The sequence below is a fragment of the Triticum aestivum genome, chromosome 3B (assembly GCF_018294505.1).
Source record: "Triticum aestivum cultivar Chinese Spring chromosome 3B, IWGSC CS RefSeq v2.1, whole genome shotgun sequence".
In the NCBI taxonomy this organism is placed as follows: Eukaryota; Viridiplantae; Streptophyta; class Magnoliopsida; order Poales; family Poaceae; genus Triticum; species Triticum aestivum.
In genome coordinates, this window is record NC_057801.1 from 456,880,846 (window position 1) to 456,906,747 (window position 25,902).

The 25,902-nt window shown below is 50.0% G+C and overlaps 1 protein-coding gene across 1 annotated transcript; it reads left to right on the forward strand.

Annotated features, from left to right (window-relative positions):
- Positions 1 to 19,374: 19,374 nt before the first annotated feature.
- LOC123070335 (brassinosteroid LRR receptor kinase BRI1) lies at positions 19,375 to 23,264 on the forward strand. The gene has a single exon (XM_044493483.1). It carries the CDS (start codon positions 19,525 to 19,527, stop codon positions 22,885 to 22,887), a length of 3,363 nt encoding a protein of 1,120 aa, XP_044349418.1. The 5' UTR covers positions 19,375 to 19,524; the 3' UTR covers positions 22,888 to 23,264.
- The last annotated feature ends 2,638 nt before the right edge of the window (positions 23,265 to 25,902 follow it).

Genomic DNA, 25,902 nt, shown 5'->3' on the forward strand with positions numbered 1-25,902 from the left:
CAGCTCGATGACGTCCCTCGAACTCCAATCCAGCCGAGCTTTGAGGGAGAGTTCCGTCAGCACGACGGCGTGGTGACGATGATGATGTTCTACTGACGCAGGGCTTTGCCTAAGCACTGCTACGATATTATCTAGGAGGACTATGATGGAGGGGGGCACCGCACACGGCTAAGAGATCAATGATCAATTGTTGTGTCTATGGGGTGCCCCCCTCCCCTGTATATAAAGGAGTGGAGGAGGGGGCTGGCCAAGGGGAGGAGGCGCGCCCAAGGGGGGAGTCCTACTCCCACCGGGAGTAGGACTCCTCCTTTTCCTATTTGGAGAGGGAGAGGGAAGGAAGAGGAAGGAGGGAGGAAGGAAAGGGGGGGGCCCTCCCAATTTGGATTGGGCTTGGGGGGGCTCCCTTGCTCCTTTCCCCTCCTTTCCACTAGAGCCCATTAAGGCCCATATACCTCCTGGGGGTTCTGATAACCTCCCGGAGCTCCGGTATTGTCCAAATCTCACCCGGAACCATTACGGTGTCCAAATTGTTGGGTTTCGTAGTAATTTCAAAAAATTTCCTACGCGCACACAGGATCATGTGATGCATAGCAACGAGAGGAGAGTGTTGTCTACGTACCCAACGCAGACCGACTGCGGAAGCGATGACACGACGTAGAGGAAGTAGTCGTACGTCTTCACGATCCAACCGATCAAGCACCGAAACTACGGCACCTCCGAGTTCGAGCACACGTTCAGCTCGATGACGATCCCCGGACTCCGATCCAGCAAAGTGTCGGGGAAGAGTTCCGTCAGCACGACGGCGTGGTGATGATCTTGATGAACTACAGCAGCAGGGCTTCGCCTAAACTCCGCTACAGTATTATCGAGGAATATGGTGGCAGGGGGCACCGCACACGGCTAAGGAATCGATCACGTGGATCAACTTGTGTCAACTTGTCTGTTTAGAGGTGCCCCTGCCTCCGTATATAAAGGAGCCAAGGGGGGAGGGTGCGCCGGCCAAGAGGGAGAGGCGCAGGAGGAGTCCTACTCCTACCGGGAGTAGGACTCCCCCCCCCCAATCCTATTCCAACTAGGATTCCCAAGGGGGAAGAGGGAGAGGGGTGGCCGGCCACCTCTCCTAGTCCTAATAGGACTAGGGGAAGGGGGGAGGCGCGCAGCCCCCTTGGGCTGCCCCTTTCTCCTTTCCACTAAGGCCCATGATGGCCCATATGGCTCCCGGGGGGTTCCGGTAACCTCCCGGTAACCCGGTAAAATCCCGATTTCACCCGGAACACTTCCGATATCCAAATATAGGCTTCCAATATATCAATCTTTACGTCTCGACCATTTCGAGACTCCTCGTCATGTCCGTGATCACATCCGGGACTCCGAACAACCTTCGGTACATCAAAATGCATAAACTCATAATATAACTATCATCGTAACCTTAAGCGTGCGGACCCTACGGGTTCGAGAACAATGTAGACATGACCGAGACACGTCTCTGGTCAATAACCAATAGCGGGACCTGGATGCCCATATTGGCTCCTACATATTCTACGAAGATCTTTATCGGTCAGACCGCATAACAACATACGTTGTTCCCTTTGTCATCGGTATGTTACTTGCCCGAGATTCGATCGTCGGTATCCAATACCTAGTTCAATCTCGTTACCGGCAAGTCTCTTTACTCGTTCCGTAATACATCATCTCACAACTAACATATTAGTTGTAATGCTTGCAAGGCTTATGTGATGTGTATTACCGAGAGGGCCCAGAGATACCTCTCCAACAATCGGAGTGACAAATCCTAATCTCGAAATACGCCAACCCAACATCGACCATTGGAGACACCTGTAGTACTCCTTTATAATCACCCAGTTACGTTGTGACGTTTGGTAGTACCCAAAGTGTTCCTCCGGTAAACGGGAGTTGCATAATCTCATAGTCATAGGAACATGTATAAGTCATGAAGAAAGCAATAGCAACATACTAAACGATCGGGTGCTAAGCTAATGGAATGGGTCATGTCAATCAGATCATTCTACTAATGATGTGACCTCGTTAATCAAATAACAACTCATTGTTCATGGTTAGGAAACATAACCATCTTTGATTAACGAGCTAGTCAAGTAGAGGCATACTAGTGACACTCTGTTTGTCTATGTATTCACACATGTATTATGTTTCCGGTAAATACAATTCTAGCATGAATAATAAACATTTATCATGATTATAAGGAAATAAATAATAACTTTATTATTGCCTCTAGGGCATATTTCCTTCAGTCTCCCACTTGCACTAGAGTCAATAATCTAGATTACACTGTAATGATTCTAACACCCATGGAGCCTTGGTGCCGATCATGTTTTGCTCGTGGAAGAGGCTTAGTCAACGGGTCTGCAACATTCAGATCCGTATGTATCTTGCAAATCTCTATGTCTCCCACCTGGGCTAGATCCCGGATGGAGTTGAAGCGTCTCTTGATGTGTTTGGTCCTTTTGTGAAATCTGGATTCCTTTGCTAAGGCAATTGCACCAGTATTGTCACAAAAGATTTTCATTGGACCCGATGCACTAGGTATGACACCTAGATCGGATATGAACTCCTTCATCCAGACTCCTTCATTTGCTGCTTCCGAAGCAGCTATGTATTCCGCTTCACATGTAGATCCCGCTACAACGCTTTGTTTAGAACTGCACCAACTGACAGCTCCACCGTTTAATGTAAACACGTATCCGGTTTGCGATTTAGAATCGTCCGGATCAGTGTCAAAGCTTGCATCAACGTAACCTTTTACGGTGAGCTCTTTGTCACCTCCATATACGAGAAACATATCCTTAGTCCTTTTCAGGTATTTCAGGATGTTCTTGACCGCTGTCCAGTGATCCACTCCTGGATTACTTTGGTACCTCCCTGCTAAACTTATAGCAAGGCACACATCAGGTCTGGTACACAGCATTGCATACATGATAGAGCCTATGGCAGATGCATAGGGAACATCTTTCATATTCTCTCTATCTTCTGCAGTGGTCGGGCATTGAGTCTTACTCAATTTCACACCTTGTAACACAGGCAAGAACCTTTTCTTCGCTTGATCCATTTTGAATTTCTTCAAAATTTTGTCAAGGTATGTGCTTTGTGAAAGTCCAATTAAGCGTCTTGATCTATCTCTATAGATCTTAATGCCTAATATGTAAGCAGCTTCACCGAGGTCTTTCATTGAAAAACTTTTATTCAAGTATCCCTTTATGCTATCCAGAAATTCTATATCATTTCCAATCAGTAATATGTCATCCACATATAATATCAGAAATGCTACAGAGCTCCCACTCACTTTCTTGTAAATACAGGCTTCTCCGAAAGTCTGTATAAAACCAAATGCTTTGATCACACTATCAAAACGTTTATTCCAACTCCGAGAGGCTTGCACCAGTCCATAAATGGATCGCTGGAGCTTGCACACTTTGTTAGCTCCCTTTGGATCGACAAAACCTTCTGGTTGCATCATATACAACTCTTCTTCCAGAAATCCATTCAGGAATGCAGTTTTGACATCCATCTGCCAAATTTCATAATCATAAAATGCGGCAATCGCTAACATGATTCGGACGGACTTAAGCATCGCTACGGGTGAGAAGGTCTCATCGTAGTCAATCCCTTGAACTTGTCGAAAACCTTTTGCGACAAGTCGAGCTTTGTAGACAGTAACGTTACCATCAGCGTCAGTCTTCTTCTTAAAGATCCATTTATTCTCAATTGCTTGCCGATCATCGGGCAAGTCAACCAAAGTCCATACTTTGTTCTCATACATGGATCCCATCTCAGATTTCATGGCTTCAAGCCACTTTGCGGAATCTGGGCTCACCATCGCTTCTTCATAGTTCGTAGGTTCATCATGATCTAGTAGCATGACTTCCAGAACAGGATTTCCGTACCACTCTGGCGCGGATCTTACTCTGGTTAATCTATGTGGTTCAGTAGTATCTTGATCTGAAGTTTCATGATCATTATCATTGGCTTCCTCACTAACCGGTGTAGGTGTCACTGAAACAGTTTTCTGTGATGAACTACTCTCCAGTAAGGGAGCAGGTACAGTTACCTCGTCAAGTTCTACTTTCCTCCCACTCACTTCTTTCGAGAGAAACTCCTTCTCTAGAAATGATCCATTCTTAGCAACGAATGTTTTGCCTTCGGATCTGTGATAGAAGGTGTACCCAACAGTTTCCTTTGGGTATCCTATGAATACACATTTCTCCGATTTGGGTTCGAGCTTATCAGGTTGAAGCTTTTTCACATAAGCATCGCAGCCCCAAACTTTAAGAAACGACAACTTTGGTTTCTTGCCAAACCATAGTTCATAAGGCGTCGTCTCAACGGATTTTGATGGTGCCCTATTTAACGTGAATGCGGCCGTCTCTAAAGCATAACCCCAAAATGATAGCGGTAAATCTGTAAGAGACATCATAGATCGCACCATATCTAGTAAAGTACGATTACGACGTTCGGACACACCATTGCGCTGTGGTGTTCCGGGTGGCGTGAGTTGTGAAACTATTCCACAGTTTTTCAAATGTACACCAAACTCGTAACTCAAATATTCTCCTCCACGATCAGATCGTAGAAACTTTATTTTCTTGTTACGATGATTTTCAACTTCACTCTGAAATTCTTTGAACTTTTCAAATGTTTCAGACTTATGCTTCATTAAGTAGATATATCCATATCTGCTCAAATCATCTGTGAAGGTGAGAAAATAACGATATCCGCCACGAGCCTCAATATTCATCGGACCACATACATCGGTATGTATGATTTCCAACAAATCTGTTGCTCTCTCCATAGTACCGGAGAACGGTGTTTTAGTCATCTTGCCCATGAGGCACGGTTCGCAAGTACCAAGTGATTCATAATCAAGTGGTTCCAAAAGTCCATTAGTATGGAGTTTCTTCATGCGTTTTACACCGATATGACCTAAACGACAGTGCCACAAATAAGTTGCACTTTCATTATCAACTCTGCATCTTTTGGTTTCAACATTATGAATATGTGTATTACTACTATCGAGATTCAGTAAGAATAGACCACTCTTCAAGGGTGCATGACCATAAAAGATATTACTCATATAAATAGAACAACCATTATTCTCTGATTTAAATGAATAACCGTCTCGCATTAAACAAGATCCAGATATAATGTTCATGCTCAACGCTGGCACCAAATAACAATTATTTAGGTCTAATATTAATCCCGAAGGTAGATGTAGAGGTAGCGTGCCGACCGCGATCACATCGACTTTGGAACCGTTTCCCACGCGCATCGTCACCTCGTCCTTTGCCAGTGCCCGCTTATTCTGTAGTCCCTGTTTCGAGTTGCAAATATTAGCAACAGAACCAGTATCAAATACCCAGGTGCTACTGCGAGCTCTAGTAAGGTACACATCAAATGTATATCACATATACCTTTGTTCACCTTGCCATCCTTCTTATCCGCCAAATACTTGGGGCAGTTCCGCTTCCAGTGACCAGTCTGCTTGCAGTAGAAGCACTCAGTTTCAGGCTTAGGTCCAGACTTGGGTTTCTTATCTTGAGCAGCAACTGGCTTGCTGTTCTTCTTGAAGTTCCCTTTCTTCTTTCCTTTGCCCTTTTTCTTGAAACTAGTGGTTTTGTTAACCATCAACACTTGATGCTCCTTTTTGATTTCTACCTCCGCAACTTTCAGCATTGCGAAGAGCTCGGGAATAGTCTTGTTCATCCCTTGCATATTATAGTTCATCACGAAGCTCTTGTAGCTTGGTGGCAGTGATTGGAGAATTCTGTCGATGACGCAATCATCCGGAAGATTAACTCCCAATTGAATCAAGTGATTATTATACCCAGACATTTTGAGTATATGCTCACTGACAGAACTGTTCTCCTCCATCTTGCAGCTATAGAACTTATTGGAGACTTCATATCTCTCAATCCGGGCATTTGCTTGAAATATTAACTTCAACTCCTGGAACATCTCATATGCTCCATGACGTTCAAAACGTCGTTGAAGTCCCGATTCTAAGCCGTAAAGCATGGCACACTGAACTATTGAGTAGTCATCAGCTTTGCTCTGCCAGACGTTCATAACATCTGGCGTTGCTCCAGCAGCAGGCCTGGCACCCAGCGGTGCTTCCAGGACGTAATTCTTCTGTGCAGCAATGAGGATAATCCTCAAGTTACGGACCCAGTCCGTGTAATTGCTACCATCATCTTTCAACTTTGCTTTCTCAAGGAACGCATTAAAATTTAACGGAACAACAGCACGAGCCATCTATCTACAATCAACATAAACAAGCAAGATACTATCAGGGACTAAGTTCATGATAAATTTTTAAGTTCAATTAATCATATTACTAAAGAACTCCCACTTAGATAGACATCCCTCTAATCCTCTAAGTGATCACGTGATCCAAATCAACTAAACCATAACCGATCATCACGTGAGATGGAGTAGTTTTCAATGGTGAACATCGTTATGTTGATCATATCTACTATATGATTCACGCTCGACCTTTCGGTCTCCATGTTCCGAGGCCATATCTGCATATGCTAGGCTCGTCAAGTTTAACCTGAGTATTCTGCGTGTGCAAAACTGGCTTGCACCCGTTGTAGATGGACGTAGAGCTTATCACACCCGATCATCACGTGGTGTCTGGGCACGACGAACTTTGGCAACGGTGCATACTCAGGGAGAACACTTCTTGATAATTTAGTGAGAGATCATCTTATAATGCTACCGTTAATCAAAGCAAGATAAGATGCATAAAAAGATAAACATCACATGCAATCAATATAAGTGATATGATATGGCCATCATCATCTTGTGCTTGTGATCTCCATCTCCGAAGCACCGTCATGATCACCATCGTCACCGGCGCGACACCTTGATCTCCATCGTAGCATCGTTGTCGTCTCGCCAATCTTATGCTTCCACGACTATCACTACCGTTTAGTAATAAAGTAAAGCATTACATCGCGATTGCATTGCATACAATAAAGCGACAACCATATGGCTCCTGCCAGTTGCCGATAACTTGGTTACAAAACATGATCATTTCATACAATAAAATTCAGCATCATGCCTTGACCATATCACATCACAACATGCCCTGCAAAAACAAGTTAGACGTCCTCTACTTTGTTGTTGCATGTTTTACGTGGCTGCTACGGGCTTAAGTAAGAACCAATCTCACCTACGCATCAAAACCACAACGATAGTTTGTCAAATAGACTCCGTTTTAACCTTCGCAAGGACCGGGCGTAGCCATACTTGGTTCAACTAAAGTTGGAGAGGCAGTCGCCCGCAAGCCATCTCTGTGCAAAGCACGTCGAGGGAACCGGTCTCGCGTAAGCGTACGCGTAAGGTTGGTCCGGGTCGTCTCGTCCAACAATACCGCCGAACCAAAGTATGACATGCTGGTAGGCAGTATGACTTGTATCGTCCACAACTTACTTGTGTTCTACTCGTGCATATAACATCAACATCAATAACCTAGGCTCTGATACCACTGTTGGGTTTCGTAGTAATTTCAAAAATTTTCCTACGCGCACACAGGATCATGTGATGCATAGCAACGAGAGGAGAGTGTTGTCTACGTACCCAACGCAGACCGACTGCGGAAGCGATGACACGACGTAGAGGAAGTAGTCGTACGTCTTCACGATCCAACCGATCAAGCACCGAAACTACGGCACCTCCGAGTTCGAGCACACGTTCAGCTCGATGACGATCCCCGGACTCCGATCCAGCAAAGTGTCGGGGAAGAGTTCCGTCAGCACGACGGCGTGGTGATGATCTTGATGAACTACAGCAGCAGGGCTTCGCCTAAACTCCGCTACAGTATTATCGAGGAATATGGTGGCAGGGGGCACCGCACACGGCTAAGGAATCGATCACGTGGATCAACTTGTGTCAACTTGTCTGTTTAGAGGTGCCCCTGCCTCCGTATATAAAGGAACCTTCTCGGACGCTTCGGACTCCTGGTCGGAGTCCTAACTGTCGGACAGAACCAGCTTGGGCCGGTATCGTCTTTTGGGGGCCGGAGAAGGTTGGACCTCCTCGACGTCCTCGGATGCCGCCCACTTCTTGGAGTGCGAGGATGCACTCTTTTCCTCATCCTCATCATGGCCCTGATCCTGCATGGACGAGGCCGCCGCATCGCCGGACCGATTTCCCGGGCGGACCTTGCGATGGAGACCCTCCCTGGCCTCCGGCACTTCTGTTTTCTTGCCCTTCTTGGCGGGCGCCTTGTAGGGCACCACGACCAGCAGCTTCTCCAACTGCTCTAATTAGGGCTCTTTCGGCAGGGGCGCCGGGCTGCTTATCTTCTTGGCCTTGGCAAGCCAACCCTGCAAAAATCCACATACAAGATTAGACCAAACTAAACATGGTATGAATACTCGAACACTCCTCGAAGAAAAATTCAACTCACCTCCTTTGGGGGGTTCGCGGTGTCAAGGCTGATGTCCTTCCCCTCAACTGGCCAGTCCTTCTAGGGCTGGAATAATTGATCCCATACTTTGTTGGGGGTCGTGCCATAGAGGCTTAGCATGGTGGTCGGATCCTCGGGCTCATACTCCCACATGGGCTTGGCCCCCTCTTGGCAAGGGAGGAGCCGGCGGTGGAGCATGATCTGGATCATATCAACCAGTTTAGCGCCGGTCTCTATTATGTTGTCGATGCATTTCTGCAAAACCTTCGTGTGTGCAACACACCCCCAGTCCGGAGCCTTGGTGGTCCATGAGGCCAGCCTGGTGGGGTGTCTGGACCTAAATGCGGGGGCCGCTCCCCATGCAGCCTTCCTCGTCTCGGTGATGTAGAACCACTCCTTTTGCCACATCCGGACGGTGTCGACAAAGTGGTCGTGCGGCCACTGGACCCTCGTCAGTTTACTAATCATGGCCCCTCCGCAGTTCGCATGCTCGTCGCCAACCACCTTAGGCTTGACGTTGAATACCTTCAGCCACAAACCAAAGTGCGGCCGAACTCGAAGACGCGCTTCATAGACAACAATGAAGGTCGAGATGTGGATGAGGGAATTGGGGGCTAGATCGTGAAAATCTAGCCCGTAGAAGAACATCAACCCCCGCCCGAAGGGGTGCAGAGGAAATCCTAGCCCTCTAAGAAAAGAGGGAAGAAACATGACCCTCTTGCTCGGCTGGGGCATGGGGATGATCTAGCCTTCTTCGGGGGCCTGATGAGCAACATTGGCCGGCAAATATCCAGCCTCCTTCAGTTTCAAAATGCCCCCCTCGGTGACGTTGGAGGCCTCCCACTTCCCATTGGCTCCAGATCCAGCCATGATTGAAGGAGGCAAAGGGGGATTCGATGTGGAAGCAGAGAGAAAGGGCGCTGGTGCTTGATGACCCACAAGTATAGGAGATCTATGTAGTCCTTTCGATAAGTAAGAGTGTCGAACCCAACGAGGAGCAGAAGGAAATTACAAGCGGTTTTCAGTAAGGTTTTCTCTGCAAGCACTGAAATTGTAGGTAACAAATAGTTTTGTGATAAGATAATTTGTAACGGGTAACAAGCAATGAAAGTAAATAAAGTGCAGCAAGGTGGCCCAATCCTTTTTGTAGCAAAGGACAAGCCTGGACAATTTCTTATAATGAGAAAAGCGCTCCCGAGGACACATGGGAATTATCGTCAAGCTAGTTTTCATCACGCTCATATGATTTGCGTTCGGTACTTTGATAATTTAATATGTGGGTGGACCGGTGCTTGGGTACTGCCCTTACTTGGACAAGCATCCCACTTATGATTAACCCCTATTGCAAGCATCCGGAACTACAAAAGAAGTATTATGGTAAACCTAACCACGGCATTAGACATATGGATCCAAATCAGCCCCTTACGAAGCAACGCATAAACTAGGGTTTAAGCTTCTGTCACTCTAGCAACCCATCATCTACTTATTACTTCCCAATGCCTTCCTCTAGGCCCAAATAATGGTGAAGTTGAAGGAAATATGCCCTAGAGGCAATAATAAAGTTATTATTTATTTCCCCATATCATGATAAATGTTTATTATTCATGCTAGAATTGTATTACCTGGAAACATAATACATGTGTGAATATATAGACAAACATAGTGTCACTAGTATGCCTCTACTTGACTATCTCGTGAATCAAAGATGGTTAAGTTTCCTGACCATAGACATGAGTTGTCATTTGATTAATGGGATCACATCATTAGGAGAATGATGTTATTGACTTGACCCATTCCGTTAGCTTAGCACTTGATCGTTTAGTACGTTGCTATTGCTTTCTTCATGACTTATACATGTTCCTATGACTATGAGATTATGTAACTCCCGCTTACCGGAGGAACACTTTGTGTGCTACCAAACGTCACAACGTAACTAGGTGATTATAAAGGTGCTCTCAGGTGTCTCCAAAGGTACTTGTTGAGTTGACGTATTTCGAGATTAGGATTTGTCACTCCGATTGTCAGAGAGGTATCTCTGGGCCCTCTCGGTAATGCACATCACTATAAGCCTTGCAAGCAATGTAGCTAATGAGTTAGTTACAGGATGGTGCATTACGTAACGAGTAAAAAGACTTGCTGGTAACGAGATTGAACTAGGTATTGAGATACTGACGATTGAATCTCGGGCAAGTAACATACCGATGACAAAGGGAACAACGTATGTTGTTATGCGGTTTGACCGATAAAGATCTTCGTAGAACATGTAGGAGCCAATATGAGCATCCAGGTTCCGCTATTGGTTATTGACCGGAGACAAGTCTCGGTCATGTCTACATAGTTCTCGAACCCGTAGGGTCCGCAAGCTTAAAGTTAGATGACAGTTATATTATGAGTTTATGTGTTTTGATGCACCGAAGGTTGTTCGGAGTCCCGGATGTGATCACGGACATGACGGGGAGTCTTGAAATGGTCGAGACATAACGATCGATATATTGGACGACTATATTTGGACACCGGAATGGTTCTGGGTGAGATTGGGACAATACCGGAGCTCCGGGAGGTTATCGGAGCCCCCCCGGGAGGTATATGGGCCTTAATGGGCTCTAGTGGAAAGGAGGGGAAAGGAGCAAGGGAGGGGGCGCTCCCCCCCAAGCCCAATCCGAATTGGGAGGGGGTCGGCCCCCCTTTCCTTCCTCCCTCCTTCCTCTTCCTTCCCTCTCCCTCTCCAAATAGGAAAAGGAGGAGTCCTGCTCCCGGTGGGAGTAGGACTCCCCCCTTGGGCGCGCCTCCTCCCCTTGGCCGGCCCCCTCCTCTACTCCTTTATATACGGGGGAGGGGGCACCCCATAGACACAACAATCGATCATTGATCTCTTAGCCGTGTGCGGTGCCCCCCTCCATCATAGTCCTCCTCGATAATATCGTAGCGGTGCTTAGGCGAAGCCCTGCATCGGTAGAACATCATCATCGTCACCACACCGTCGAGCTGACGGAACTCTCCCTCAAAGCTCGGCTGGATCGGAGTTCAAGGGACGTCATCGAGGGTAACGTGTGTAAGAACTCGGAGGTGCCATGTGTTCCGTACTTGATCGGTCGGATCGTGAAGACGTACGACTACATCAACCGCGTTGTGCTAACGCTTCCGCTTTCGGTCTACGAGGGTACGTGGACACACTCTCCCCTCTAGAACCTTCTCGGACGCTTCGGACTCCTGGTCGGAGTCCTAACTGTCGGACAGAACCAGCTTGGGCCGGTATCGTCTTTTGGGGGCCGGAGAAGGTTGGACCTCCTCGACGTCCTCGGATGCCGCCCACTTCTTGGAGTGCGAGGATGCACTCTTTTCCTCATCCTCATCATGGCCCTGATCCTGCATGGACGAGGCCGCCGCATCGCCGGACCGATTTCCCGGGCGGACCTTGCGATGGAGACCCTCCCTGGCCTCCGGCACTTCTGTTTTCTTGCCCTTCTTGGCGGGCGCCTTGTAGGGCACCACGACCAGCAGCTTCTCCAACTGCTCTAATTAGGGCTCTTTCGGCAGGGGCGCCGGGCTGCTTATCTTCTTGGCCTTGGCAAGCCAACCCTGCAAAAATCCGCATACAAGATTAGACCAAACTAAACATGGTATGAATACTCGAACACTCCTCGAAGAAAAATTCAACTCACCTCCTTTGGGGGGTTCGCGGTGTCAAGGCTGATGTCCTTCCCCTCAACTGGCCAGTCCTTCTAGGGCTGGAATAATTGATCCCATACTTTGTCGGGGGTCGTGCCATAGAGGCTTAGCATGGTGGTCGGATCCTCGGGCTCATACTCCCACATGGGCTTGGCCCCCTCTTGGCAAGGGAGGAGCCGGCGGTGGAGCATGATCTGGATCATATCAACCAGTTTAGCGCCGGTCTCTATTATGTTGTCGATGCATTTCTGCAAAACCTTCGTGTGTGCAACACACCCCCAGTCCGGAGCCTTGGTGGTCCATGAGGCCAGCCTGGTGGGGTGTCTGGACCTAAATGCGGGGGCCGCTCCCCATGCAGCCTTCCTCGTCTCGGTGATGTAGAACCACTCCTTTTGCCACATCCGGACGGTGTCGACAAAGTGGTCGTGCGGCCACTGGACCCTCGTCAGTTTACTAATCATGGCCCCTCCGCAGTTCGCATGCTCGTCGCCAACCACCTTAGGCTTGACGTTGAATACCTTCAGCCACAAACCAAAGTGCGGCCGAACTCGAAGACGCGCTTCATAGACAACAATGAAGGTCGAGATGTGGATGAGGGAATTGGGGGCTAGATCGTGAAAATCTAGCCCGTAGAAGAACATCAAGTTGTCCAGTGCATCCTCGCACTCCAAGAAGTGGGCGGCATCCGAGGACGTCGAGGAGGTCCAACCTTCTCCGGCCCCCAAAAGACGATACCGTCCCAAGCTGGTTCTGTCCGACAGTTAGGACTCCGACCAGGAGTCCGAAGCGTCCGAGAAGGTCCGAGAAGCGTCCGAGTAGGTAAGGTGTTGGTACTTTTAGTCATCTTGATTTCAGTAACTTGCTTTATTTGAAGGTTAACCATTCCGAGTTACAGTCCCCCACATGAACGCCCCACCGAGCAGACTTCAGAGGGGACGTCGTCGCCCTCCGAACTGGCGGACAGTGGGTCTATGGCGCACTCCGCGCCCCCTATGATCCCCGAAGAGGTCGAGGAGGTGCGGTCGCAAAGGAGTCCCCCTCCACCAAACACAGAGGGGGAGGTGGATGCCATCGAGGTTAACACCTTGGTCACCGAAGACCAGGAGGGAGCGTCCCTCCTGGCTAGCGAGGGAAAGTAGTCCGGACCATCCGGACCCCCTCCGTTGAGCGCTCCCAAGCCCCCAAGGCCTTCGACGACACAGGTTCCTCCCAGCGGGGAAGGGGCCGGGGAGCCAACACCGGCGCTGAATACCTCGACACGGGCGGCTGGCTGGCCGGACGTGCTGGAGCTGGTGAACAACTCCTTCATCATTGCTGGGCAAAGTACAGTCATGCAGGGTGTTCGGTCCGTCCAATCCGGACTGAACGACGATGTCCAAGGCCTTCTAACAGGCTTTGAGGTAAGCTCTTTCCTCATAATGCGGTTGTAATAGTTAGTTTGGGTGGGTCGTATACTTAGCAGGCCCCGAGACTCGGCAAGGGTTTCGGAGAAAACTTATGGAGGATCAAATTTGGCAGGTCGATTAATGATGTCGACAATTCTTTTGCTGATGTAGGAATCTTTCATGGTCGTGGCTGCTAAAGCGGCGGCGTTAGAGGAGATGGATCGGAAGCTCAAGCCTTCCGACAAAGAGCTTGACCTTGTCAACAAACGGCTTGACGAGGCACAAGATGAGCTTTTTGATATGTTTTCTTAATGCCGGATATGGACTATCCGGACCGTATGCTAATCCTTTATTGTGATGGCCCCGTAGCTACCGCCATCGAGGTCGAGGGCTTGAAGGAGGCCCTGAAGAAAGCCGAGGCCGAGGCGGCCAAGAAGAAGACCACTGCTGAGAAAGCGGTGGCCGAGCTTGAGAAGGCCAAGCTTCCTGCTGAGCAGCACGAGGCTCGAGTGACCGAAGTCCAAGTGGAGCTCCAGGATGTCGCCAAGAAACTGGAGGCCCTTGAGAAGGGGCAGGAGGAGCAATCCTCCCGACTATCCAAGACGGAGAAGGAGCTCCGGGAGACAAGGACTGATGCGCGAGGTGTCCGAGAGGAGCTCCTCCAAGCTGCGAATAGTGCAAATGGTAAGAAATACTTATTGCAGAGTGTGTTCGAAGGCCACCGGTTTGCCCTGCTAATGCGGGTCTGGTGCTCCGCATGCGTCTTTGCCGAACTTCCGAAGAATGCGCTGGCCGCAGCGAGGCACTATGCCATCCTCGAGGAGGACTCCACGCAACGACTCTTCTGGTCGCAGTTTGCGAGCTCCGAGCGCCCCCCCCCCCTTTAGTGATCAAATGAAGCAGCTGATGGAGATGCATCAGATGTGAGAGCTGGCCTTGAAGGACCTCTGCATCAGTCTATGGCCGACCGAGCCCATTCCGGACACCTACTTCAGCCTTGTGCAGAAGCTGTGGGAGGCGCCGCTCCGGATTGACGTCGTGAAGTGGTCGGCGTGCCTTGAGGGGGCCAGGCTTGCATTTGCCAAGACCATGGTGCATTGGCCGAAGATCAATCCAATGGAGATGGCCACTGGCCCCCGCCCAAGGGGAAGGAGCATCGTCGCCCCGAGCAGTATTTCACGCAAGTGATGACCGGTGCGTGGGCGATAGAGGGCCAGTGTTCGAGGGCGAAGAAAGAAAGAAATGTGAGGAGAAGAAGGCCAATCAACAAGGGGTGACGGTCAAGATGACGACGAGGTTCAAGAACCTCTTGACGAAGCAGGAGGAGGCAAGTGTCAAGCGATCTAACATTAAGGACACATGTAAGGTAAAAAAGGTTTAACATGTTGATGGCAGCGACTGACAAGAAGCTCAAGTGTGAAGAGAAGAAGGTCATGCTTGAAGAGAAGGAGGCTGAGATTGCATCCGTTTGGGAGAATTTCAAGATGTTTATTATGAAAATGAAGTTGGATTACAATGTAAGTATGATAGTGTAAGCTGTATGTCGAAAAATATTGAAGCGTGTGAAGGATCATTATGATGATTATGGCGATACGAGGATTTTGCTAGAGTTGGTGTAAAGGACAACGGCGGTCACGACGGCGCCGGAATCGAAGACAGCCACCGGCAGGGCCCGTGGATCTTTCCACTCCGATCAGGAACACCCAAAACAAGTCATAAAAGACGCAAACGAGCTATCACCCGAAAAGAGAAGCTAGTACTAGGACTACGTTACGGGGAGGTACGCACAGAAGATGTACGGTGTTCTGCAATCAAATCGGGCTCGCTTTGGGCCGATGAGGTCAAAGAAACTGCAAATGGCGTGACTGGTCAGTGGTCACCACGCATGGAACAGCCTCGTGTAATGTAACCATTTTTTCCGTCAGCAAAGACAAGCGGCGAGGGGATCTAACGGCAGATTGCGCGTACCCGGTACCCACCACCCCACCCAACGACAGTGCCCGGCTACAGACGAGTGGGCCCCATCCCGGCCTCACTGCGGACGGATGATATCAACCAGGGTCTGAATCAAACGGCCACGGACGTCTCTCACCGGTGGTCCAGGGACAGGCGCACGTGCTGGGTCATGATGCGGGCCCCGTTTCCCAAAACATTTCCCAGTGACTTGTCCATTCAGGCGTCCACGGAAACGCCAGTTCCACTGAAGGGTGGGCCACGTACGTCAGCGAAACTGATGGACTCGGGGATGGAGCGGATATGGTGTGGCGTCGATGGTGGGGGCCGCCACACCCACACGGGGTATGCTCTCCACTTCATAGCCCAAATATGCGACACGCCGAGGCGCACGGGTGCGGCCGTAACCTCATCATCGCGCCACTACTAATAAAGCCGCTTTCCCGTTTCCTGTTTGACTGGCTGCATCTTTTCAACTTTGCGTTTGCTCGGCCATTCATAGAATCATGGTGGTAACTGGTAAGATTGTGAGCCCCGTATGCAGCAGATGGACATGCATTTGCGTGCCTTCTTTCATTTTGTTTATCCTTTTTCGTTTTATGGCAATGGAAGATCGAGGAGGCACTGTAAAAAGATAGTGGTACAGTCAAGCAAGACTAGTTTAAAGCATGGTTAAGTGTAATTACACTAGTATACCTGAACTGTGCCACCTTTGTTCAAACAAGGTTTTGGATGTTTCAATACGGACTATAGCAAACTAAAATAAATGAACAAACACACTAAAACATGTTTACATACAGGCAATTTTTAAAAATTAGATCATATGTTATTTACAATCAAGCAGGACTAGGTAAAAGCACGGCTAAGTGTAATTATACTAGTGTCTGAACAGTGGCACCTTTGTTCAAAAAATACGTTTTGGATATTTCAACAAGAACTACACGTACACTAAAATAAATGAACAAACATACCAAAACACGTTTATATACATCCAATTTTAAAAGTTAGAACATGTTATAATTTGGAATGGAGAAAAAAAAATATGGACTGAAACATATGATGTAAAAGATCGCAACTTTACTTTTGTGGAGTAGCTCGAGTCGCATTCGTCGGGCCGAGAAATTCATCGATAAACTTTTAAAGGTGGAAATCACTTAAAATGCAAGGATGCTTTCTGTAAGGTCTACAAGGGGTTTAAACCCACCTAGGTTCCCATCACACCACCCAGGTTAAAAGTGTAAAGTATCTAAATCGTCTCTCACACTCTTTCCTTTGTGGCCACTAATGACGTGTTTCGATGTAATCTGTACCCATCAATATTTGCATTTATATTGAAGACCACATTAATTTATAACTTTTTTGTTAGCTTTACATGTACAAGCACAATCAACATGGCATTTTGTTCCCACTCGATATACTTCGAGTGAACTACATCCACAATCCTTGAGCTTGCCCAAGTGTGCCCACTTTGGTCCTAAACCTCCCAAGGGCTCCTTTGGTTTAGGGATTTTTTGCGGGAATTCTAAATGATGGAGTTTTTGTAAGAATTTTTTTTGAACCCTTTGGTTTATAGGAATGGATACATATCCCTTGTAGGACAGGAACCAATCCTTTATGTTTGTACCGCGTTAAAAAAAACTTGATCCTAGACCCAATGAAAAAAAATCCTGTCATATGAACCAAGTGACATCTTTTTTTCTATAGAAAATTGAGATACTACATGTAATCTCACTTCCTATAATTTTTTATGGACGTCGATATCCACCACACGTGTGGCATAATAGGCATTCACCCACACATTGTGTGTGACATGAGCGGGGGCAGCCCACACGGGCTGTGTGTGGGCGAACAGTAGAATTGCCCGCACGTGTGGGCGTAGCTATTTCGTGCCACACGCCCAACAAGTACTACTCATCCCCACTTCGCGCGTGTGGCACGAAGCAAATATACCCACACGTCCTGACGCAGCTACAATAGGAACCCCGTGGGATGACGATTTAGTTGCCATCCGGGATGACAGATGTAGTTATCGGGATGGCAAATATGGTTGTAAAAGCATGTCAACTCTCTCTGTTTTGGTTAACTATAGTTGTCATGTCTAATTTATGGTAGTTGCCGCTTGTAATCAAATCATAGTTATCGTGTGTGATTAATTACTTGCCATATATGGTCAAACAATAGTTATCATGTGTGTTTATCTAGTTGCCATGTGTGGTTAAGCACAATTGCCATGTATGTTTACCTGATTGCCACGTACGCGCAACTACAGTTGTCGTCTGGCAAAGGAATCATAGTTGCCATGTGTGTTTATCTAGTTGGCATGTACGCGCAACTGCAGTTGCCATCCAACAACGCACGACTGTCGTGTGGGCGAAAAGCAGTTCGGCCACACGCGCGTGGACTAGGTGGTGGCTGTCAGGGCAGAAACTAGTTCGCCCACACAGCGCAACTGGCAAACGCGTGCTGTAGGCGTATGGGCGACCTCCAACGCCCACGCACCGGCCTTGTCCTACGTGGCACGCGGAAATGGCCTCGGTGTGTCAAGATTCATGCAAACTTAATTGGACGGTGATTCAGGCGTGTGGGCGAGTTGCAATGTTGCCACACGTGCGGGCGTTAGTGTTTTCGTTTTTTTATTCATTCCCAACCCACTCCATCCGTTTTTATTTACCACAAATATTAGCTTTGACCTAGGTTAGACTTTATAGATCAAGTTTATCAAAAAGATCTAAATTTTCACAATAACAAGTATCTATGGTATGCAAATACATTTAATGATGATTCTAATGATATTTTGGATGTTAACACTTTCTTTGTACTATAAACTTGATCAAAATTTATAAAGTTTGACTTGAGACAAAGGCAATATGCGAAGTACTCCCTCCTTAAACTAATATAAAAGCGTTTAGAATACTAAAGTAGTGATCTAAACGCTCTTATATTAGTTTACAGAGGGAGTACGTACTAAATAAAAACAGAGGGAGTATGAACGAAAGACGCCTAAAACGGTTGGTCTGGATCATCATATGTCCAAGTGTGCCAAAATAACGGCTCAAGCACATAGAGCATGGATATAAGACTTGCAGGATTTGCAAGTTTACGAGTAAAGACAATTCTGGACGTGGGTAATTGCATGCGCTTGGTTTTGGTTTTTTGCGGGAATTTGCATGCGCTTGCCGAACCAGCGCGTACGTACGGGTAGCGAAGGCTGGAAGAAACTAAACCACGGCGCCGAACCGTATCCGTACCGGAGAGAAAAGCAAATCTCCGGCCAGCTTGTGTGGCCGTGCGTGATGACTTCATCGCGTCGCGTAGGTTAGCGGGCGGTCTGACACGCCGGGGACGAGAGAGAGAGAGAGGTGGGGGGGGGGGGGGGGGGGGGGGCATTGTGGGGAGCCTGGAAAAAGGTGGCACGCACGCACGCTCCGGCCGGCCGCCCGGATCGGATCTACCAGCCCACCTCGGAATTAAAGACAAAAACCCTTCGCGAAGCAACGCAGCCCACGCGTCCCGGATTCCTCCTCCGCACGCCCGGCTCGGACCGCGACCTCGCTCCTCCTTCCCCACGATGATGATGATGAGACCCAAAGCAGTCATTTCCTCCGGCCTCGCCTCGCAAGGCCCGGCGGCACGTGAGCGCGCCTCGAGCAGAGCAGCGCCTGTCCCCGCCCCGCCCCGCCCCGGCGATGGGATCGGGCTCCTGGTTGGTTAGCGTCGCCGTAACTAGCGGATAAGCACCGTGCTTAGCTTTGGTTAGCTTAATCAAATCGCACCGCGGATTACTACTACCACGATTTGTTCGTTGGCGGACGGGGGCACATGCCATGTGACCCCACCACCACTGCCCCCTCTTACCTACAGCTGTTTAATCTGCCCCCCGCCTCCTCTCTCCTCTCTCTCTCTCGCTTCTTCTCCCCTCTTTCTTTCTTTCTCTCCCCCCACCACCACCATCTCGAGTTGGACCTCCCCCTCACTTCCCACTCTCTCCCTCCTCTCTCCTCCTCTCTCTCTCTCTGCTCCCACTTCTGCAGACCGCTTCTCTTATGGTCTCAAGGTAGAGCGCGCTCCTCCATGGATTCCCTGCGGCTGGCGATAGCGGCCGCGCTCCTCTTCCTGGCGGCGCTCGCGGCCGCCGACGACGCGCAGCTGCTCGACGACTTCAGGGCGGCGCTGCCCAGCCGGGACGCGCTCGACGGCTGGGCCGCGCGCGACGGCGCCTGCAGGTTCCCCGGCGCGGTGTGCAGGGGCGGGCGCCTCACGTCGCTCTCGCTCGCCGCCGTCGCGCTCAATGCCGACTTCCGCGCCGTCGCGACCACCCTGCTGCAGCTCAGCGCCGTCGAGAGGCTCAGCCTCCGCGGCGCCAACGTCAGCGGCGCGCTCTCCGCCGCGGCCGGCGCCAGGTGCGGCAGCAAGCTGCAGGAGCTCGACCTCTCCGGAAATGCCGCGCTGCGCGGCTCCGTCGCCGACGTGGCCGCGCTCGCCGCCTCCTGCGGCGGGCTCAAGACGTTGAATCTCTCCGGCGATGCGGTTGGTGCCGCCAAGTCCGCTGGCGGTGGCGGTGGCGGGCAGGGGTTCGCGGCCCTGGACGCTCTCGACCTGTCCAGCAACAAGATCACCGGAGATGCCGACCTCCGCTGGATGGTGGGTGCCGGCCTCGGCTCTGTCCGGTGGCTGGACCTCGCCTGGAACAAGATCTCCGGCGGCCTCTCGGACTTCACCAACTGCTCCGGGCTGCAGTACCTTGACCTGTCCGGCAACCTCATCGCCGGCGATGTCGCCGCCGGGGCGCTCTCCGGCTGCCGCAGTCTCAGGGCGCTCAACCTCTCCAGCAACCATCTCGCCGGCGCCTTCCCGCCCAACATCGCCGGCCTCACGTCGCTCACCGCCCTCAACCTCTCCAACAACAACTTCTCTGGCGACGTCCCCGCCGACGCTTTCACCGGCCTACAGCAGCTCCAGTCGCTGTCCCTCTCTTTCAACCACTTCAGTGGCTCCATCCCTGATTCCGTCGCTGCGCTGCCGGACCTCGAGGTGCTCGACCTCAGCTCCAACAACTTCTCCGGCACCATCCCCTCGACCCTCTGCCAAGATCCCAACTCCAGGCTCCGCGTGCTCTACCTTCAGAACAACTATCTCTCCGGCAGCATCCCGGAGGCCGTCTCCAACTGCACCGACCTTGTCTCCCTCGACCTCAGTCTCAACTACATCAACGGCTCCATCCCGGAGTCCCTCGGCGAGCTTGGCCGCCTCCAGGACCTTATCATGTGGCAGAACTTACTGGAGGGCGAGATACCCGCGTCTCTGTCGAGCATTCCCGGCCTGGAGCATCTCATCCTGGACTACAACGGGCTCACCGGCAGTATCCCGCCGGAGCTGGCCAAGTGCAAGCAGCTCAACTGGATATCCTTGGCGAGCAACCGGCTGTCCGGGCCGATCCCCCCGTGGCTCGGGAAGCTCAGCAACTTGGCAATCTTGAAGCTGAGCAACAATTCCTTCACCGGACAGATACCCGCAGAGCTTGGTGACTGCAAGAGCTTGGTGTGGCTGGACCTCAACAGCAACCAACTTAATGGATCAATTCCACCGCAACTGGCAGAGCAGTCGGGGAAGATGACTGTTGGCCTCATTATTGGGCGGCCCTATGTGTATCTTCGCAACGACGAGCTGAGCAGCCAGTGTCGTGGCAAGGGGAGCTTGCTGGAGTTCTCAAGCATCCGATCTGAGGACCTTGGTCGGATGCCGAGCAAGAAGCTGTGCAACTTCACAAGGATGTACATGGGGAGCACAGAGTACACCTTCAACAAGAATGGCTCCATGATATTTCTGGATTTGTCATTTAATCAGCTCGACTCCGAGATACCCAAGGAGCTTGGGAACATGTATTACCTCATGATCATGAATCTTGGGCACAACCTTCTGTCTGGTGCTATCCCAACAGAGCTAGCTGGTGCAAAGAAGCTCGCAGTACTTGACCTTTCATACAACCGGTTGGAAGGGCCGATACCCAGCTCGTTCTCATCACTGTCTTTGTCTGAGATCAATCTGTCGAGTAATCAGCTGAATGGGACAATTCCAGAGCTTGGTTCTCTTGCCACATTCCCAAAGAGCCAGTATGAGAATAACTCTGGTCTCTGTGGCTTTCCACTGCCAGCATGCGAGCCGCATACTGGGCAAGGCTCTTCCAACGGTGGCCAATCCAACCGGAGGAAGGCGTCCCTTGCAGGCAGTGTTGCTATGGGACTCTTGTTCTCGCTCTTCTGTATATTTGGGTTGGTCATCATAGCCATCGAGAGCAAGAAGCGGAGGCAGAAGAATGATGAGGCAAGTACCTCCCGTGATATATACATTGATAGCCGGTCACATTCTGGCACGATGAATTCCAATTGGAGACTCTCCGGGACAAATGCTCTCAGCATCAACCTGGCTGCATTTGAGAAGCCACTGCAGAAACTCACCTTGGGTGATCTTGTTGAGGCCACCAATGGCTTCCACAATGAGAGCTTGATTGGGTCCGGTGGATTTGGTGATGTCTACAAGGCAACGCTCAAGGATGGGAGGGTTGTTGCAATCAAGAAGCTAATACATGTGAGTGGCCAGGGTGACCGGGAGTTCACAGCGGAAATGGAGACCATTGGCAAGATCAAACACCGCAACCTTGTTCCGCTCCTCGGCTACTGCAAGATTGGTGAGGAGCGGCTGCTGATGTATGACTTCATGAAGTTTGGCAGCTTGGAGGATGTGCTGCATGACCGCAAAAAGATTGGGATAAAGCTGAACTGGGCGGCAAGGCGAAAGATTGCAATCGGGGCAGCAAGAGGATTGGCATTCCTCCACCACAACTGCATTCCACACATCATTCACCGAGACATGAAGTCGAGCAATGTGCTCGTTGATGAGAATCTGGAGGCGAGGGTCTCTGATTTCGGCATGGCGAGGATGATGAGTGTGGTGGACACACACCTGAGCGTGTCCACCCTTGCCGGCACGCCGGGGTATGTGCCACCAGAGTACTACCAGAGCTTCCGGTGCACCACCAAGGGCGATGTGTACAGCTACGGCGTTGTATTGCTGGAGCTGCTCACCGGGAAGCCGCCGACGGATTCAACAGATTTTGGCGAGGACCATAATCTTGTGGGATGGGTGAAGATGCACACAAAGTTGAAGATCACGGATGTGTTTGACCCGGAGCTGCTGAAGGACGATCCTACCCTGGAGCTGGAGCTGCTGGAGCATTTGAAAATCGCGTGTGCATGCCTGGATGACAGGCCGTCCAGGCGGCCAACGATGCTCAAGGTGATGACGATGTTCAAGGAGATCCAGGCTGGGTCAACGGTGGACTCGAAAACCTCGTCGGTGGCCACCGGGCTGAGCGACGATCCAGGTTTTGCGGTCATGGACATGACCCTCAAGGAAGCCAAGGAGGAGAAAGATTAGGAAGATGACCACCGCCGGCAACACGCAGCCGGCGGTGACCGGCAGCAACACGTCCGTCCGACCAGTCTGGGGCCGGGGCGAAGTGCCCGTAGAAATCAGTCTCTCAGATGCTGATACCATCCTGAAGTTCCCACGCAACGCAAGCTTAGAATTTTCTTCTGATGGTACACGATAAGAAATTTTCCCTCCCTTGTAGCTCTCGTAAGTCCCAAGCTGTCATGTCATGTACCTATAGGAGTAGCTCACCACTTTTTCCTTCTCTTTCTTTCCCAGCTTTCTTCAGCTCCTCGTTTATTTTGTCTTAGCGCTCCAGTAAGAGCTGTGTATGTACATATATAAATGGTGGATTCTCTTGGGTGCAACTTCCCTCCACTCCACTGCGGCTGCGCCTTGTCAAATTCGCTTTTACCGTTCTTGTTGCTTAGCAGTTGGCTGGCATTTTGTACAATGTGCGCGCATCAGTTGATCGAAACATGGTACCATTGCGGATGCACGGTAGAAACGAAACCCTACCCTGAGCTAGTATGAAGTAGTAGTAAATCTGAGAGGAGGGGTTGGGCAGTGCAGTAGGAGTACTGGAGGGGGGCAGGCAGGAGGACGGAGGGAGGCCAAGGTGAACAGCAAAAGACCAGCCAATGGGCAGTCAAGAGGCTGACACAGCTCCTGTTTCCATGTGAGGTAGCGCATGGCCTGTGTGTGGGTGTGTGGGGCCAGGAGGCACTGTGGCGCGCACACACATACAAGAAGGCGCACTCACGCAGCACGGCCACCTTTCTTTAATTTTCCGGGGCTTGCTTTGTCTTCAAATCATCAATCAGTGAGCTTAGCTTAGCCTTTAGTTGGTCAAAGGTTCCCTTAACCAGTTTTTGTCCTCTCTCTGCTTATCTTAATCGCATGGGTAACATGGCTCCTCGCCTTATTATACTGCCCGTCTATTATAGATGCATGGTGCTGTGTCCAATGTTTAGGCCTTGCTAAACTAATCGTCCATGTCCAGCAAGCAAGTGGCACGCTGATTCCCCCAGATCTCAAGAGGCCTGTTCAAACCTGGCTAGGGCTGCAGCTTCAGATTTGAGTCTGGGGCGTGCTCCTTGTTTTGGTTTGTTTATTATTCCTTCACTGTGACTGTGAGAGAATTGAGGGCACACCGGTTGTCACATATGGTAAAAATTCATGAAGCTTCACAGGTCAGTAGTAATAAGCAGTACCAGCACCATTCACACAGGCTATATAGGCAGGGCGGGTCATTTTCTCTGGGTGAATTGAATAGTTTTTACCCTTCGGGAGCCCCAAAAGCTCCATGTAGAGTCCATCACTCCTCCATACAGCAGCACAGCAGCGGCAACAACAACAACAGAACACACAACACAAAGTCTGGAAAAGCTACAAAGGCCATGGTGACATTGACAAACTGTGCCTCGGAATGGAGCCTCTGGCATCGCCACAAGGGCGTGGGCCCTCTGCCCGCCTGCGCTGTTTTGGAGCCCCGGCTTAAATCAAGCTCACCCAGCGCTATCATCATCCCCCGCATTTGGAATAGTGGTATCAATACCACCATGTGCTTTCCCAGTCTATCATGCATGCGGTGCAGCACCAGCTCTGGCTCTTTGTGCAGAAACAAGCTCAAATATGCATGCTCCGAGTTTGATCTTACAGTAAAATTTTGCTGAAAATTTCGACGTTGAACGTCTCTTATTATTATTGGAGTACATGAAAGTTCTACCCATCCTTATTTTCCACATGCTAGTCTGCCACGTACATGCCGGGGTGACAACACACTGCTCTTATCCCTTTGCAAAAGAGGAGAGAAAAATGGAAAAAGACAACCAGCTTTTCATTCTCTTGCTTTGTTTCCGTCATGCTCACCATTAATGGCCAGCAGCCCAAAACGCGGCATGTTCCTCGGCCAATCTCACGCACAAAATCCAGTCCAAAGAGTTCACATCATCATCAGCGTTGGAGCAATTCGAGCGAGTGTACTCTCTACTAGTAGCAAGTAGCAACGCCGCTGCTGAGGTGCTGGCGATGGGTGGATGAATAGACGCACGTCTGCTTGCTTGTGCATTTGCTGCTGCTGCTAGTTGAGTTCTTCTCCCTGCTGGGGTTCAAAAGGAGGGCATCCCCATCATGCATGTGTGATGGGCCCCAGGATGGCTGTGCTTGGCCTAATGCCTCCACCCTCATCTGCTGGGGGAGGACATGTAGGGCATCCAGGGACAGGGTTATCATGCCACAGTCACTGCCCGTGTAGTGAAGCCCAACCAGTGACCGGCTCATTCAGTGACCTGGCAGCGCCTATCTCTCTCATGCCCACTCCTTCCCTCCGTCCCTCCCCGTGAAATGTACCACCGTGAAGCGTTGCTCGCAGCGAGCGCCTCCAACCAAAAGGCGATACGACTGGGTCAAGCGGCCGGCCGGGTTGGTTGCTCGTGCCGGCTATGTGGCATTTACCACCGTGAATGAATGCGCACTGTGCCGTGGATGTGGCGGGGTACTAAAAGTTGCAACCTCCCTTTGCTTCAATGGGTGGCGCTGCCCATCGCCTGCAAAAAGGCTCGTGGCAATGCATCTGACACCAGAAAAGGTGGACATGCTCATATTTTGTTCTAATTAGTATGATGTGTTCCAGTATGATGGATTACATATTGCTGGTGTGGCCAGGTAAACAACAATTCGGTTGTACTCAATATTAAAGAAACTCAGCAAATTCCTCATAGCAACCCGATCTAAAATAAAACTATTTTTATGGTAATAGATTGCAAAATTGCAGTTTAAAAGCGACTCTAGCAGACTGCTCACATCGGTCAAATCGGCATAATAATCATCATTATAATTTGTGGAGCACACTCTCGCAACAAAAATATATTCACACACGATCAAACCCAAGAACGTTATGAAGGTACAAGAACAATCTTCTAGAGGAAGAAAAGTTGGTGAAGGGCAACGACTCACACAACAAGGGCATACCTCTCTGTGGCGAGAATTTTTCTCCAGGACGGTCCGCCAACCTAGTGC

What these genes read in the sequence shown, in the direction of transcription:
- LOC123070335 (XM_044493483.1), top strand. Translation starts at nt 19,525, where the DNA reads ATGGATTCCCTGCGGCTGGCGATAGCGGCCGCGCTCCTCTTCCTGGCG.